The sequence below is a fragment of the Ziziphus jujuba genome, chromosome 5, assembly GCF_031755915.1.
Source record: "Ziziphus jujuba cultivar Dongzao chromosome 5, ASM3175591v1".
Taxonomy (NCBI): Eukaryota; Viridiplantae; Streptophyta; class Magnoliopsida; order Rosales; family Rhamnaceae; genus Ziziphus; species Ziziphus jujuba.
The window spans coordinates 749,032-765,500 of record NC_083383.1 but is presented as its reverse complement, the minus strand read 5'-3'; the positions used below and the strand labels follow the sequence as shown (position 1 = coordinate 765,500).

The 16,469-nt window shown below is 34.1% G+C and overlaps 2 protein-coding genes across 5 annotated transcripts; one reads left to right on the top strand and one right to left on the bottom strand.

The window, feature by feature from the left end:
* Positions 1 to 3,395: 3,395 nt before the first annotated feature.
* Positions 3,396 to 7,631, top strand: LOC107416032 (AT-hook motif nuclear-localized protein 27). Its single transcript, XM_060816931.1, has 2 exons — positions 3,396 to 3,575; positions 4,024 to 7,631. The coding sequence occupies exon 2, from the start codon at positions 4,551 to 4,553 to the stop codon at positions 5,358 to 5,360; it is 810 nt and encodes a 269-aa protein (XP_060672914.1). The 5' UTR covers positions 3,396 to 3,575; positions 4,024 to 4,550; the 3' UTR covers positions 5,361 to 7,631.
* Positions 7,632 to 9,281: 1,650 nt separating this feature from the next.
* LOC107416079 (AT-rich interactive domain-containing protein 6) lies at positions 9,282 to 15,710 on the bottom strand. 4 transcript variants are annotated; one of them, XM_025073035.3, is made up of 14 exons: positions 15,293 to 15,710; positions 14,433 to 14,922; positions 14,110 to 14,258; positions 13,958 to 13,997; positions 13,542 to 13,594; positions 13,229 to 13,274; positions 12,675 to 12,767; positions 11,674 to 11,781; positions 11,475 to 11,538; positions 11,305 to 11,377; positions 10,880 to 10,946; positions 10,715 to 10,765; positions 9,821 to 9,913; positions 9,282 to 9,568 (listed from the first exon to the last, which is right to left on the bottom strand). In XM_025073035.3, exons 2-14 carry the CDS (start codon positions 14,886 to 14,888, stop codon positions 9,464 to 9,466), a joined length of 1,398 nt encoding a protein of 465 aa, XP_024928803.1. In that variant the 5' UTR covers positions 14,889 to 14,922; positions 15,293 to 15,710; the 3' UTR covers positions 9,282 to 9,463. The 4 variants fall into 4 exon arrangements, with proteins under 4 accessions (XP_024928803.1, XP_024928802.1, XP_024928801.1 ...); XM_025073034.3 differs by having other exon boundaries at positions 11,674 to 11,796; positions 14,433 to 14,913; positions 15,293 to 15,700; XM_025073033.3 differs by having other exon boundaries at positions 11,674 to 11,796; positions 15,293 to 15,699.
* Between the last annotated feature and the right edge of the window lie 759 nt (positions 15,711 to 16,469).

Genomic DNA, 16,469 nt, shown 5'->3' with positions numbered 1-16,469 from the left:
GTTGTACATTCCCAAATACATAAATGTTTATGTACACATCATGAAAATTCTGAATAAATTTTTAGGGAGGATAACATCAGACAATATAAGAGAAACTATATATATACACCCATATACATGCAGATTATATATATGGGACAATATATACTACTTATCTAGATTATATACATGGGACACTATATACTACTTATCTAGTGATTTTAATAAAAAAATAAAAAAATGTATGACCGGGGAAATGTTGAGTGTATTTAATTTTGGTTTTTGTCATATATTTTGATTTTGAATGAATTAGATACAATAACTGGTATTTGCAATGTTAATGATATGTAGGAACTATGGAGATGCGATGTACACACATATATATATATATATATATAATATGCATGTCCAGATTCAAACATGTGACCAGCAGTTGGTTAAATTGGGTAGGTCACAACAACCCCTTGTTAATGACCCCATCGATGGATGGGTGCCCTCAACCTTTCCGTCCAATTCGTCATCAATCACCTTGCTATATACTATATATGCATATGTATATATATGCTCCTATTCGTTGATAATATATATATATATATATATATATATATAACGTACGTAATTTGTTATTGAAATTGATGATATAATAGAGATTTTATTTTATTATATTATGAGCTATATATGAGTTTTTTTTTTTTTTTTTTTTTTTTTTTTTTTTGTCCTGGAACATAGCTCTGTATAAGTAACAAGCAATAACAATACAACGTGTTGGGGTCCAAATAACGGGAAGGAGCAAAGTAGTATGTGGCTGGGGTACGTAGAAGTGAGGCCATGGCTTTTTGACTGAGGAATGAGGACAGAATTGCCGCCTTAGCAGTACCGAGTAGCCTCCGAGTCCAACCTTGGCAAATGGCAATTGCCAAATGCCTTGTATGTAATGAATGCATATCCATATCATACAAATTGGCAGTGCTACTTGCTAGATGGCACTGGATAAGGTTGACCAAGTTCCAATGTCCCGACACCTTCCACGTGCTCTGACTCTCTCGTGTTGACCGTAAACCTCCACCACCCTTTTTATATATAAATATAAAATTTATATTATATGGGATATGTGTCCATGCAGATGCTGATACAGGTGCAGATGATGATGATGATGATGATGATGCAGGAGTACGGTGTACCACGTATATAGTTGTTGGTTATACCAATTCAATTCGATTTCGATTTCTTCCTTTCTCTCTCGACGGGTCAGCATAGCATGGGTCCCATACCCGGCCACAGAACTGCAATGCAATGCAATACAATAAAAAGCTTGCTGTTTTCTTCTTCATCAATCATCATCATCTTTAGCATCATCATCATCATCATCTTCACATTAATTCATGCACACTCACAGCAGATCATGCTTGACTAAAGTTTGCCACCCTCAGAGTTTATCACATGCAATTGATCGCGTTCACCGCCGCACCCTTTGTTGCTGCTACCTAGTTTGCTTACCACATGCATCATCATTTTATTTTGGTAATTAAGCAATTAACTTTTTCTAATTGTTCATATATCTTTCCATATCCAAATCCCAATGGCCAATAAGGCCCCTGTGAGATAATCCTCTGAGCCCGTGCTACTGCTATATGTACGTTTATAGGAATTAATATCAGTACCATATGAAAGCCGTATTTATTCAATAATGCCAAACATTTGAATTTGGGTTAACCTCATCTACTTCCATGTTCAACTTTAGAGACCAAAAAAAAAAAAAAAAAAAAAAAGGACCCAACATATCATATTCTACACTAAATTTCTTAGTCAAAACTGTTGTCTTAAATTGGACCTATTGCCTAATGGATCAATCAATTTGGTTTGTGTAAATGATCAATATTGACTGCAAATTGTACTGTTCAAAGGTCAAAACTAGCAACTGAGTGTGGGTGAGGATATATAATAAAGTCTTTTTTTTTTTTTGGGATAAAAATATAATAAAGTCAAGCATTGAAAATATAATGTTTACATATATATATATATATATATATATATATATATAGATGCTACCATTACAGTATTCTGATGAAATTTAATGTTGATTCTTATGCCATACAATATGTTGTCAGAGAAGTTTGTTTACAACATATTGCTTAACATTGATATTTGCATCAAATTCCATCAGGAAATAATAGATAAATCGTATGTATATATATATATATATATATTTATATAATAGATCCTTCAACATATTTTCTTTTTTTCTTTTTTGTTGATATCGTGGAAGAGAGCTAATAACAACAACAATAATCATAATCAATAGAGTTAGACAAAGAAAATTCTATTTTAATTTCTAGATAAAAAGCATGCATGTTTCTTCTTTTCAATGTCTTCCATTTTAATAACAAATAGTTATTATTAATTCGCTTAATCCGACAATCAATAAGAGAATGTTTTTGTGAAAATCCCAATATATATATATATATATATGCTTGGAGTGGTGTCAAATTATTAATATATGAGCTAGGGCCTATTAAAGATGGGAAGCATAGTCGACGAAGAAAAGCTAGTTGCATAATAAAGAATGAACTTTGTCCTATCTAAAACACGGTTAACTAACCTTGGTTAAAGGAACATATGCCTTACCCTAATTTGTAATTTGCATCTTTTTAATGCTTTTTCCCTATTTGATTTCTCCAACTCCCTCTATGCACTACTTTTTAATAGGTATACAAATAACCAAAAAAAAAAAAAAAAAAAAAGCCACGCGCTAGCTAGCTTCACTAAAAAACTCATTGCTTTAAATTAAAATATCAAAACAAATATATTATTTAAGAAAGGAGTAACTTTTTTTTAAAAAAATTTCATGGGAAAACACAAACTATTCAGATCGCATCTAGCACTTTATTGGCAGGCAAATATATAATAAAGTAAATTAATGTTATTGTAACGTTGTATAAATACCCAGTTAATTTGATTGGGTATTAAACTGGCATATATGAATATCTTTTACCGAAAGAGTCTTAATCTAATTCGTCTTGAGAATCCAAAAACCAATTTGTATTGGAGAGAAAGATATTCTCTCCAATTCGAAGAGTTTAATTTCCAAAATAACTAATTAGGAAGGGTGTGATGCCGCTGCTGCTGCTTTTAATTTTTCTGAGCAGGCATGATGATGAGATCGATGGATCCTTCTAGTCTCTTCTGTCCTAATCGCATAAACAATATTGATATGCCAATCCCAAATTAACGAAATGTCTTAGCCTTACAAATATGAATGGATATACGCGCCATAGAGGAGCGCGTGGTGGTTGGTTGTTAGTCCCACTTATGGGAATGGGACATTATGTGTTACTTTGGTAAATATAGAGCATTCTTGTGTTGGTTAAGCTTTTGTGTTTTGTTTTTTCTGCACCGTTTCCTCCCTAAAAGCTCATATAAACTCATGCCTCAAAATTCAGTAGTCAGACGTTGAAGCGCGTGGATTTCTTTCTGATCATATCAGAGAGGACCAATTTCCATATCTGTTGTTGTTTGCATATATATTTTGTGCCTGAACAACTTTCGCAGTTCACAAGCTTAACAGTAGCACACTTCTGTCTGCCAACTTTAACTGGGTAATTTTTTATTTACTCATCATTTATTTTATTTATTAATTAAGATTTCCAAATTTGTTTTCTTCCTAATTTCAATCAGATAAGTCCATAAATTCTTTTGCTTACACAATTATTTTGGATTTATATATATATATATATATATATATATATCAATTCCATCCATCCATTTTCTTTCAAGATCCGATTCTCTCTTAAGTCTCAACTCCATATAAATACATATAGTTCATATTCGATCGGCAACAGCCATAACATATATATAGGGCTGTATTATATAAATATATGGGTTGTAGGTTTTTCAGATTTTTCAAGTGCTAATTAGCAAGTTTCAGTGGTTGAATTTTGTATAATATATGTATATAATATAGCAAGTAGGGTCTTAATTTCCCTATTTTGAGGGCTTTGATTTGAGAGGTGTGTTTGTAACTGTTAGTTTTTTGTTGAATGGTAGAAGAAACTGTCCGCCAGCGAGGAAGAGAGGAAGAAGCCAGGCATTCAAATTTCTTAATTGTAACTGCCTCCCTCTCTCTTTCTCTCTTTCTCTCTCTCTCTCTCTCTCTCTCTCTCTCTATATATATATATATATATATATAAAATATATCAGGAGGCTAGATCACGCTAGCTAGCAGGTGCAGGGTCTTCAACTCTCTTAAATTCTCTTCAAATGATTTGCTGAAAATCTCTTTAGCTATGGAATCTAAATCTATGGCTCTAGCCGCGGAGTTGTAAAACAAAAGACCTTGATTTGTGATTGTGTGTGTGAGAGTGTGTGTGTGTATATATATAGAAGACAAAAAGGAGTGAGAAGGTGAGCTTATATATAAAGACAAGTTTTGGTGAGGGGGGGAATCGGCTCGGCCTGCTTTGTACTGGAAATTAAGAGAATTTTAGGGTAGAGACTAGAAGAGAAGAGAAAAAGTAATAATCAAAAGTGAGAAGAAGCTGGCAAATAAGTGGTGGGAACGAATAGATGCGGCGATGGCGGGTTACAACAACGAACCTCCAGCAGAAACACCAGCTCATGGCTACGTCCAGCAGCTCTTCGGACCAGATCACCTTCAAACGCACTCTTCCTCCATTAATATTATTCCTCCACCCCAACCCTCATCCGATTCAAAGCAAGAGCAGTTCCACAAACACCACCACTCAGAATCAGATGCTTCCGGGCGCAGACCCAGGGGTCGTCCTCAGGGCTCCAAAAACAAGCCCAAGCCGCCGATTGTCCTCACACGTGACAGCCCCAACGCCCTCCGGTCGCACGTGCTGGAAGTCTCCTCTGGGGCGGATGTCATGGAGAGCGTCTCCAATTACGCCAGGCGAAGAGGGAGAGGAGTGTGCGTGCTCAGCGGAAACGGCACCGTTCTCAACGTCACCCTGCGGCAGGCTGCGGCAGCTCCCGCTGTGGTAACCCTTCACGGACGCTTCCAGATACTTTCCCTCTCGGGGACGGTGCTGCCGCCTCCAGCTCCACCGGGTGCGGGCGGCCTCTCCATATTCTTGGCTGGGGGTCAGGGCCAAGTGGTTGGAGGATGTGTGGTGGGGCCCTTGGTGGCCTCCGGTCCGGTGGTTTTGATGGCGGCTTCGTTTGCCAACGCTGTTTTCGAGCGGTTGCCCCTGCCCATGGTCGACGATCAGCAGCAACCCACCGCCTCACAGTCTTCCGGGATTACAGGAGTCGCCGACGCAAGCAGCACTGCCGCCTTGCCTTTCCCTGCTGCAAACTATCCCTTTTCCTTCTCTGGTGATTTTCTCGCCTCAGGCGGTACTGCGGCTAGGCCACCCTTTTAAATTTTTTTTTCTTTTTTTTTACTATTATTTACTTTTGTTAATTATCTATATATTTGTGGATGCTTTATATATATATATATATAACATACATATACCAGAAGCAAAAGATGAAGAAGGAAGTAGAGGGTTTTGCTCATTAGCTCAGCTTTTCAATTTATTATATTAGTATCGATCTTTGGTAATTATATTATATACATAGAGACAGCATGTACACACAGAGAGAGAGAGAGAGAGAGAGAGAGAGAGAGAGAGAGAAACTATGACGCTGATGACAGAAAATATATATATATGTATATATATAGATACTAACTGCAACAACAGGGTAAACTGATGAAGCCTTGACTGTTGGAAACTCTGAGCTAGCTGTGTTAAATTAATGCAGATGATCAGTACAGACATCGCTCTCCTTTCATTTGATCATCGAGGTCAGTAACTTCAAGTATAATTAATTTAACCTTCTTTCCTCTTTTTCAATTTCTTTTTTCATTTTTTCTCTCTTGGCATAACAAAAATTTTCTCTCTTCTTCTCTTGGCCATATATGTAGTTTTATAATTTTCCTATAGTTAATTTCTACTTTGTAATGTGGAATCTGCAAGCTAGAACTCACATTTCTAGGTTTTACTATTTTTTTTTTTTATCATATTCAAATATATAAATTTTCTTTTCTAATATATTAAATCAGTTAATTTCTCATGCATAATATATATATATATATATATACACACACATTTAGTTTTTTTAATTCATACAACAACAACAATGATAGAGATACCATCTAATTTATAAACATAGGAAAGATGATTTGCTTTTGTTTTATTGACTGAAAATTCAATATAATTTAAATAGAAATAAATTAACCTTTTAAAGGATAAATATAATCAAATATAAATAAAAAATATATTAATACTTCATTACTTGTATTCATGTTGATAGAATAATTGGTATATTTATTATTATAATAATAAATCTTTAATTTCTTTGTGTTTTTCATTAGGAAATAGCAATACTTAGTACTTCCTATTGCACATCATTAAAAGTCTAATATAGAGTAGAAATTATTTTTCTAACATGTCAAAATTGTATATATAAATTGTATATATATACACATTCTTTGTTTATGTCTCCAAAGATTACTGTCGGCCCCCTTAGTATTGCAGACATCTTTGTTGTAGTTGCTTGTGAGTTTGTGTGCTAGTCCACCGGTTTCCACTGCTGATAATTTTCTACATTATTACCCAAACATAGTATATAAATAAATAGCAAAAGGGCCTGGAAAAGCGCCTGTGTATTAATTCTTTTGCTGCAAATTAAAACCACCCTAGATGATCACAACTTCGAGAAATTAAAGATGGAAGACGATGAATCTCTTTATCGATATCTCCTACCAACTTAGCATCTGTCTCATTTCAAAAACAAAAACAGTTTTCTGACTAAACGTTACAGCAGTAGAAACTAACTACGTACTAAAAAAAAACCTTCTCTCTTTCAGTTATATATATATATATATATATATATATATACTTTTGGCATAATCAATATTATATATAGTAGTGCATGCGTCTGTCAAGATGTTCCTTTAAGAACCATATGTTTATATATTTATAGAATAATTTATCCTATATCACAAGGGATCTGGCATGCACTGTCCACAATTCTTATATAATTTTAATTTTTACCTAGCTATTTAATTTCGCATGCTTGAGTTCATAAATTAATTATCTCATTAATTAGTTGCACATGATCGAGCTAAGTAATGCACTCGTTGTAGGAGTTGTGGTGATTGGCCTCATCATCATCATCATCATCATCATCATACATTTATATATATATATATATATATATGTGCAATTTCCAGCCATCGATTGAAGAACATATGTCTCCTCATCTTAATTAATTAACAACATGCTGTGGTCTTTATTTAAGTAACTAAGTGAGGAAGGTTGGTTCTAATTAATTATAGAAAAACGTACTTGTTTAATTTGTTCTTTAATTTCTTGAGTTGCGAAGGAAGTATGATCAAATGCAGCATTAATGATCGATATATATAGAAGGTCCATTATGATCAAATGCAGCATTAATGATTGATATATATAGAAGGTCCATTCATATAAACGATGCGAAAAACAATTGTTTTTTTTTATGTGTCCGCATTGAAGAAGAATTTTAGATTCTGAGCGTTCATAATTTTCTTGACTTTATCTATTAGGAAATGTAGGCTAAGCAAATATATATGATATTGCAAGGCCAGAAAAGAAGTTTAAAATTTTATATATCCTGATAAAATTTTAATTAGCATTTTTTTTATTATTTTTTAAATCTTTCAAGAACGGATATTTAAAATTATATTTTAGATTTGATGTGAGTTTAGTAAAATATTAAAAGTTATATCAAAATTTATATAAATCTCAAATATTTTTAAATCTCAATCCTTCAAAATTGACTGATTGATAATAAAAGTTGAAGAGAAATATTAAAATAAAATCTATTATGTATTTTAAAGATAGACTGATATGATATTGATAATTTTGATTTAATTCATGTTAAAATGTATTTGAAAAATATCCAAATACATTTTTAAATCTCAATCTTCGAAAAAATCCAAATACTGATGAAAAATTTTTTTATTTAAAATTTATTTGAATGTCTTAATGAGAAATTACTGTTAATGGTTTGGAGCTAATCTTTTCTACTTAATTTTTTTACCCACTTTATAATCTGAGTTTTTTTATTATTATTTTTAACTGTAGATTAAGCAAATATATATGATATTGCAGGTCCAAAAAGTACATATATATTAACATATACACTCACGATATTGATTCTTGCAGATCCAATTACATACCTGATCCTCTTTATTTTCCATAATTTCTGCCCACTCCAAAACCTGAGTTTTTTTTTTTTTTTTGGTGGGTACTGTTATGAATATACCCCCATATTGTTTCTGTACGTTAACTCTTTCGTAATTTTTTGCTTTCTAGTCCTTAAAACCATATAGTAGAAGATATAGAGATATATATATATATACATATATATTTTGGTAATAAGAAGATATAGAGATATTGTTAATTAATTAAGTTCACCTGCTTATGTAGTTATATTATATCTAATCATCTTTCGATTCGTCTAATTACTTCCTTAAAATGTAATTATATAGGGGGTCCCAGATTGAGACTTCGAACATCATTCAATTTCTGCTTTTCGATAACAAATGATTGGACGAAAGACAGAGACCACTAGTGTTGTTGTAAAGTGTAAACCCAGATAATGAACGTCCATCATATCATAAACTCCGATGAAGTTAAATAAATTATGAATGATTAAGCAAGAAATCAATTAATATTGTTTTATTAATTAATTCCAAGAAGTAAATTAGGAAATGGGTTCCGAGTAAAAATAATTCGGGGGGCCATAAAAGACATGGCTTCCACCTCCAACGTTAACCGTATAATTAATTGACAATATATAGTATTAATTGACCCAGTTTCTTTACCAATTTTTCTTTTACGATGTGGTCGTAAGTAAGGGAATATCGGCTTCTTGCTTTCTTGGATTTTAAATTCCAATTAAAAACGTTTGTAAAGTGAAGCATAATGGAAGGCAACAAAAGAAAACTGTTCAAAGTTGCATCAGCAATCAGGCGGCCTCATGTGCAAGATATTTTATTTCTTTTTGCACCTTCCCATTGCTTAAAACACCATCTGCTTATTTTTAAAATTAACGATTTTTTTACAGCAACAATTATTATTTTTCAAATTTTTTTTTTCTTTAGAAACATTTTATATTTTCAAAGTTTATACGATAAATAAAAATTTTTAACAAGACATTTCTCTATTTGCATTATATATATATATATATATATATATATCATTATATATATATGGTAGGCAGCTGAAGTAGGAAAGCAGAAAGAAATGCTGAAATAGAAACAAACTAGCCGTAATTTGCATTATATATATTTATATATATATATATATATATATAGCATTTCGACATGCAACTAGTTCCGAAACTTGACCTCCTATCCTTGGTTTCACCAAAAATTTTCGACTCCTACACCGAGAAATATTCATCAACCGACCCAATTAAGCAACTAAGCAACTAGTCAAATTGATCCCTGTTCAAAAGGAACACGCACAAACAGTCGACCATGCAGGCTAACCACAGCAGATGTGTGCAGCGGATCGATTCTTGCAGGTAAACTTACAACCTGAAAACCAGATAAATTTCGTGGTAAACAGTTCTTTATTAACACACTATTTTCCAACAAAAACATAAAAAGTAACAACATAAATTGCATGTTGTGATATATAACAAATGCACAAAAATATAGGGACCAATTTACACTCACAAGAAGCAAGGAGCTGGCTCTGTAATCGCGATCTAACTAACCCATGAACAATAATTAAAAAGCAAATGGCAGTATTTAGATTCTCAATCAAAATTGAAGTCAAATATGTACCTTTCTAAATGGTGTAATACCCCAAGGATTGTCAAGTTGTTCTGGTTGACCCGTTATGACCAAACGGCCAGCTGGATCTGATTGAACTCGCACCTGTACCACACCATAAAACATGACTACACACAAGTACCTCACGCCAAGTAGCACGCTCAATTATAGAATACACTTAAGTACTTAACCTTTCTCAATCTGAATAACTAAGAAAAATAATATACCAACTTTTCCTTTCCTGTTCTCTCCATCTCAATTTTTCATTTTATTTTATTTTTTTAAATAGTATGCATGCATGAATAGTAACATACAAAGGAGTCCAAATTTCCGTAAACCAAAGCAGCAGTCATTGCAGGTGTGAATTACAACCAAGAATGGAGCTTCGTGATGTTGACCAAAATAGAGTTCACCAAGTATGACACACAGCTGAATTTCCCATAAATTTAGGATTTGACGAACATATCCCATCCGGGAATAATTAAACAAATGAGTGGATTTTCATTTTGATTGTCGATACAAATTTTTGACTATTAGCAATATCCACAAATACAATCAACCATGCAGAATGGTTTCCTTTAAGCAGGAAGACAGAATGACAGGACTCAACCAAAAAAAGGTGCTTCCACCACTTGATTTCACTGTCTACACAAATCCTTAACCATTGGCATTATACATAGAATGTACCACCGACCACAGATAAATATAGACTGCTGAGATGATCCACCTACCTAAATTCCTAGTAACTAATATTTTTATTTATGAGAACCTGCATCATTGCAGCTGCTCTCTCTATCTGATATACTCAAACCCAAAATAATAAAACTGAATATATGTAATATCCATCTCATAACCCACCAGAGAAGATTACAACAATGAGACAGGAATGGTTTCAAAATTACTGACCTCCTCACGCAGAAGCCCGGGGACTAGTGCATAAACCTCAAAGCAATCTTTCTGAGCATAGATAAAACGCAAATAATTAAGACACCAAAAGAAAATGTCCACAAATTAAGTTTATATTCAATTTAAGGAAAAATATTATGAGAAATATACCAAAAAAAGACTTACAGTTTCTCGAACATTGATCTTCACCCAATCAGCTGGAGGTCCAACATCAACAACTGCTGTGACCAGTCTACCAGATGAAAACCAGTAGCCTTGATCAGAAAATACAAAATAAAAATCAAAAGCATTTTGTACAGATTTTTCAATTTCCATTTTACAGTAAGGGACAGATGAAAGTCAAGGCAGTGAAGGAGATATTTTTTGCATAACCAACAGATGCTGCTCTTGTCAAACGAAAAAAATGATTTCCCAATCTATCACATTCAAAAGTGAAGTTCATATGGAGAAAGTATTTCTAAAACAATCCAGAAAACTATTAACAACAACTAAACTAACCAAAGGCCTAAAAAGCCAATATTTATAAAGAAACCAATTAACCAATGGAAACAAATTGAACCATTCTACGAGATATGATCAGCAATCGTAACTGCTTATCTGCTTCAACAGTTATAGTTTTCTCAGAATGCTCCAGGTTAGTTGGTGTCTTGTGTTTCAGTGAACCTGATAGAACAAAAAAAAGTGTGTATATATATATATATATATAATGTAAACGCACTTTGGCATGCAACCAAAGATTGAACAAAAAGATTTTACTTGCCAGGGATCATACCAATGCTTCTGAGATTTTTTTCGCGCTTTGCTGTAGAATTTAAGTTCTTGTCCTATTCAAGTAAAAAGGAAAGAAAGAATATATTTAATCTTGACCAGCATTTTAATTGAGTATAAAAGTATGCTATGCATAAGAAACTAATAATAATTGCAAATTATAATTGTGAGCACATAGAGTTACAATGGACCTTAATGACAGGCTCAGCAACCTCTCCATATCCAAGAAGACGTTGAGCATGCCAACCCTGCATTGCACGAGCTGCAGCATCCCTTCGTGCTCTGCCTGATCCTTGAGCCTGGTAACCACTTGCCTTCAAATCAAACTCTTAAAATTTAGAAAACTATCTACCAATTAAGCAAAAAATATATATAGCACAGGAAGCCTTCTAATATTTGTTCATCAATTAACGTCATGCCTAACAAACTCCATGACCATTTCCCTGAGAGGTAATAAAGACCTTGATATCACCTTTCTCAATAAACAGACTGAAAAATTAAGAAGAGGGTAACACTTCATCAATTCAAACGTATGAACAGGAATTGAAGTTGTTCATGCAAGATATAAAATAAATAAATAAATAAAAAATCAACAATTGTAAGCTATTATTTAATTTTCTCATCGTTTCATCACTTGGTAACATTTCTTAATATTTCAAGGGAAACTGATAAAAGGATTCATATTTTCCAATTATAGCCTATGTGTCTCTACTAATTAATCAATCAATAGGAATAGAAACTACTTCATGTTCATGTTCACTAAGAGTCGATCCAATACCTAGCTGACATTTTTCTCCAGATCAGAAGTGTGTTTACAGCATTGTTAAGAATAATTCAGGGCATATAAGGGCAAAGTAACACTCGTACTTGCACTCACTGGGCTGCCAGAGTAAGTTTTTTAATACTGCTTCAGCTTGTATTAGAATTTGATGAGCAAACATCGCTACATACAACTGAAATCTCAAGACAATATCCAATTTCTCACAACATATCACTATTTGTTCGTACTAATATATTTTGTGATAAGTTTTCAAGCATTTTATCTTAAGTAGTGCCAATTAATAGAAATGGAGTCTGGTTTTATAATCCAATTAGCAACTTATAAATCTTTTATTTTTTTACCTTTTATTTTTCAGTAGGAGTTAATAATAATCCAAGTTGAAGAACTAAATTACATTATAGTAAATTCTACCTCCTTCTCAACACTGGTGGACTGAGGAAGGGATCCCACGGGAAGTTGAATCTCACCAATTTGCCTCTTATACTTTTCATATTCCAGAAGCGCCTGTGCAAATAGAGAACTTCAGGAGTTAGAGATATCCAGAAAACCATGCTAACAACAAAAAAAAAAAAAAAAAAAAAAACCACATATGCACTCGCTCATGCCTCGCGCACACACACACACCCCACCAGAATGCATTCTTTTCAATTTGAATGGAATTTAAGTGCCTTTGGAAAGATATTATCCATTTCCCATGACCTATTTACCCAGTAACAATCTTCTTGATTATTTTTCCAAAAATTAAACATATATATATATATATATAATTTGAAGCAACAAGCATATTAACGTGAGTTTCCAATGTCAATAATCCCTCCATCAATGCCTTTCTGATAACAGAAGAAACAAATAAAAATAAATTGCAGTTTATCATTACAGGTCAAGGACGATGTATGGATCAAGTGTTTCCAAAGTATGCAAGATTTAAACTGGCTGATTATATTGTCCCAATAAACAAAAATTACCTTCTCATAGAATATACGGAATGTCCAAGAGACTGTTGTACAGGTCCTGAGGAGAAGAAAATATTTATTGAGTGGAATATTTACCCAGTAAGAGAACGATGCACTTGTAATAAAAGTGATTTGCAAATAATTGTGAACTGTCAACAGCTTTACAAAGAGATTAAAAAAAACTTAATGGGAATAACAATAGTGAGTGCAATTTTCCCTTTATTGGTCTTTGTTTCTTTGCAGCATACAAATTGTAAAATATAAGTGCTGCTACAGGAAAATGGCTAAATCACATAGCCAAAGTTATGTTTTGTAAACTTCTTACTTTGGAGGATGGAAAGATTCTCCTACTTGCCGCCACAACTTTGATGCAGTCACCTAAAACCCAAATTGTACAAGCAGTCCATCATACGTTTGTGGAAACACACAACTCAACACCCATTATATTAGAATGTTTAAGCACCAAAGTAACTAAATTCAAATTGAACTTGGAACATCCAATTCTCTAAAATATTTAAACCAAGTGTTCAGCCTATGTATTCGAAAGAATATAGTTAGATTGCCGTAATATTGTGGAAGATTTCTTCTTCTAAATGCTTTGTATATGGGAACAGAGTGCTGAAAATAGTGGACAAAGCTCTAGGGTATACCAACCCTAAGTACATGTAATTAGAAGACCAATAAGATGCATATGTATCATGTACTCCGCCCAAAAAATGAAAAGAGAAGATGCATATGTACCAAATCATAGCCGCCCAATCTAATAACAGCTCTCCATAACCTACACTCCATGAAAAGCAAGCACGAGTAAGCTCACAACTAAAATTACGAAATACTTAAAGAAACAAAATTGAAAAATCGCGGTGCTAAAATAACCATCAGCATAAACTTACTTAAGGCAGTTCAGTGGCTCTCCATAAAACTTCGGGGGTTTAAATTCCAATGCTCTCTCCCTATAGAAACTCTCCAGCTCCTTCATAAATGCTGCTCGCTCAGATGTTGAACCATCTTCCGGTGTCGCATACTCCTCAACCTCGGCCATCTGGGAAAACAATTTTTTTTTTTTTTCCCAATAAGAGGAAAATTAAGCGAAATTTATTTATTTATTTATTTTTGACAAGAGCTTCCACGTTTACCCAAATATTTTCAGGATAGAGAAAGAAAAGTAAAAACATATAATATAAAAATTGTTGTGCCTGTTTCTCATATCAAGTACCTCGGTATCATCCAAACCACTATTGACCCCGCCCACATTTTTATCAACAGCTTTGGGAGTAAAAAATCTGTCAGGAGAAGTGAATTTTGGGGGCTTAGGTTGATTTTCAACAACAATATTACGGCCATTGCCTTTTCCATCGTCTGGCGATTCACCAAGACCAGCAGCAGTGGCATTGCCTTTGGTATCAACTTTTACAGCGTCAGAACCAGGCAATTCGACGTTTTTGTTGTCGTCGTCATGCTTGGTTCCTCTGTGTGGGTGAGTTAAGGGTTCACTTGGGCTAGGGTTTTGATCCTCCTTTGGCGGAATAGGAGCTTCTTCTTCTTCTTCTTCTTCTTCTTCTTCTCCTTCTTCTTCTTCTTCTTTTTCTTCTTCTTGCTGAACACTCGCATCAACAAGTTCGATGTCGGAACATTTCGGCAAATCTTGGCCCATCTTTTCCTTATCTTCCATCTCTCCCCGTATTGATTCTACCCTTCTACGGGCTCTAATTTTAATAATAATAATAATAATATTCGGTTTGTGTAATCTCTATCATATACTAATATTAGAATAATAAGAAAACGACATGCACTGCCAGTGATCTAACAACATTTTAAATATATATATATATATATATTATATATGAAAATAAAGGCATTTGTAATGCCCTATGCTAATCAAAACCCCTATCCATGTTTACTCTCAGACACTGTAAAAGCTTAGTTAAAATGTCAAAAACAAAAAGAAAAAACGAAAAAGAAAACCCGCCAAAGTTGGAAATTTCTTTTTTTTCTTTTTTTTTCTTTTTTTGTTTTCTCGAGAACCAAACGGGGCTTTAAAGTTCCAAGAAATAGAAGAAAAGACAAGAAACAAACCGTGCGTTAGTCCTTAGACAGAGCTGAGGCCGTGGAGTCTAAGAAGGCAGTCGGAGTCGGAGAAAGGGAAAATGAAAGGGTAGAGAACGACGCCGTACAGAGGCTTTTGCAGTTGCGTAACGTAATATTGCAGGTAAAAGGAGTGAGGGGGACTCGGAGCGAGGGGAATTACACATTACACATTGTTTTTTGATTTTACCAATTCCCATTTACCAAGGCCATACTCAACGGAAGCAGCACTTGTACACTGATGCCTTTACCACGGAACGGATGGCTTCGCTCCCGATACTCCGTAAAGACCATTGTACCCCTTAATAATATCTCCCTCTCCTTTTCCTGCCTTGAGCCAAAACCCACCACTGCCTTTCCTCAATTTTCAATTACCCTGTCAACTCAAAGTCCAATTTCTTTCATTATCCTTTTAATTTTACGTTCTATGTTTTCATTTTTTCCTTTTTTGGCTAAAAGTTTTTTCTAATCTTTTTGGTCCTATAGGTTTCCTTTAATCCTTCTAAGAAAACAGGCAAATTCCAGAAAACAAAAAAAAAATATATATATATATATATATATAATTGGATTGAATATGGGCCAATATCAGCCCACAATAGTCAACGGGCTTCTAGGGCCCACTATTGCGTCACAGTTGAAGCTTTGGGCTGTGGAGCTGGATGGGTGTCTTCCAAGTCCTGTTGGATGTATCGAAAAATAAAACAATAAAAGGAAAAAGAAAAAAACAAACTAGTTATTTTGGCGCCATCATGAGAGTATGAATATAAATGGAAATCCGGAGCAGTAACAGAGAAAGAGAGTATAGGAAAAACAAACAAGGGGAGTTAATGTTTGCGAAGGCAGGCTGCATAGCTCGCATTTTCATGCCTGCTGCCAGCCAGGTCCACTCTGTCTCCGTTCCTTTGTTTCTATCTACTTTACTTGGCAGTTTAGTTTAGGACTCAATTTAACTATAACATTTGTTTCTCTCTTCCCGACTGTAATTGTTTTATCTTCTTCTTTCCCTTTTGCTTGAACTGTAAAGGGACAGGGCAAAGCAACTACAGCTTCGCTGCCAACTGCTATTTGCTTCTGCCTAAACTGCTTCTCTGCCAGGTGTTCTTGGTCTAACAGTACCACCACCAGCTACTGTTGTGCCTGCAACTGGGCTGCCTGTTGTTACCAGTGA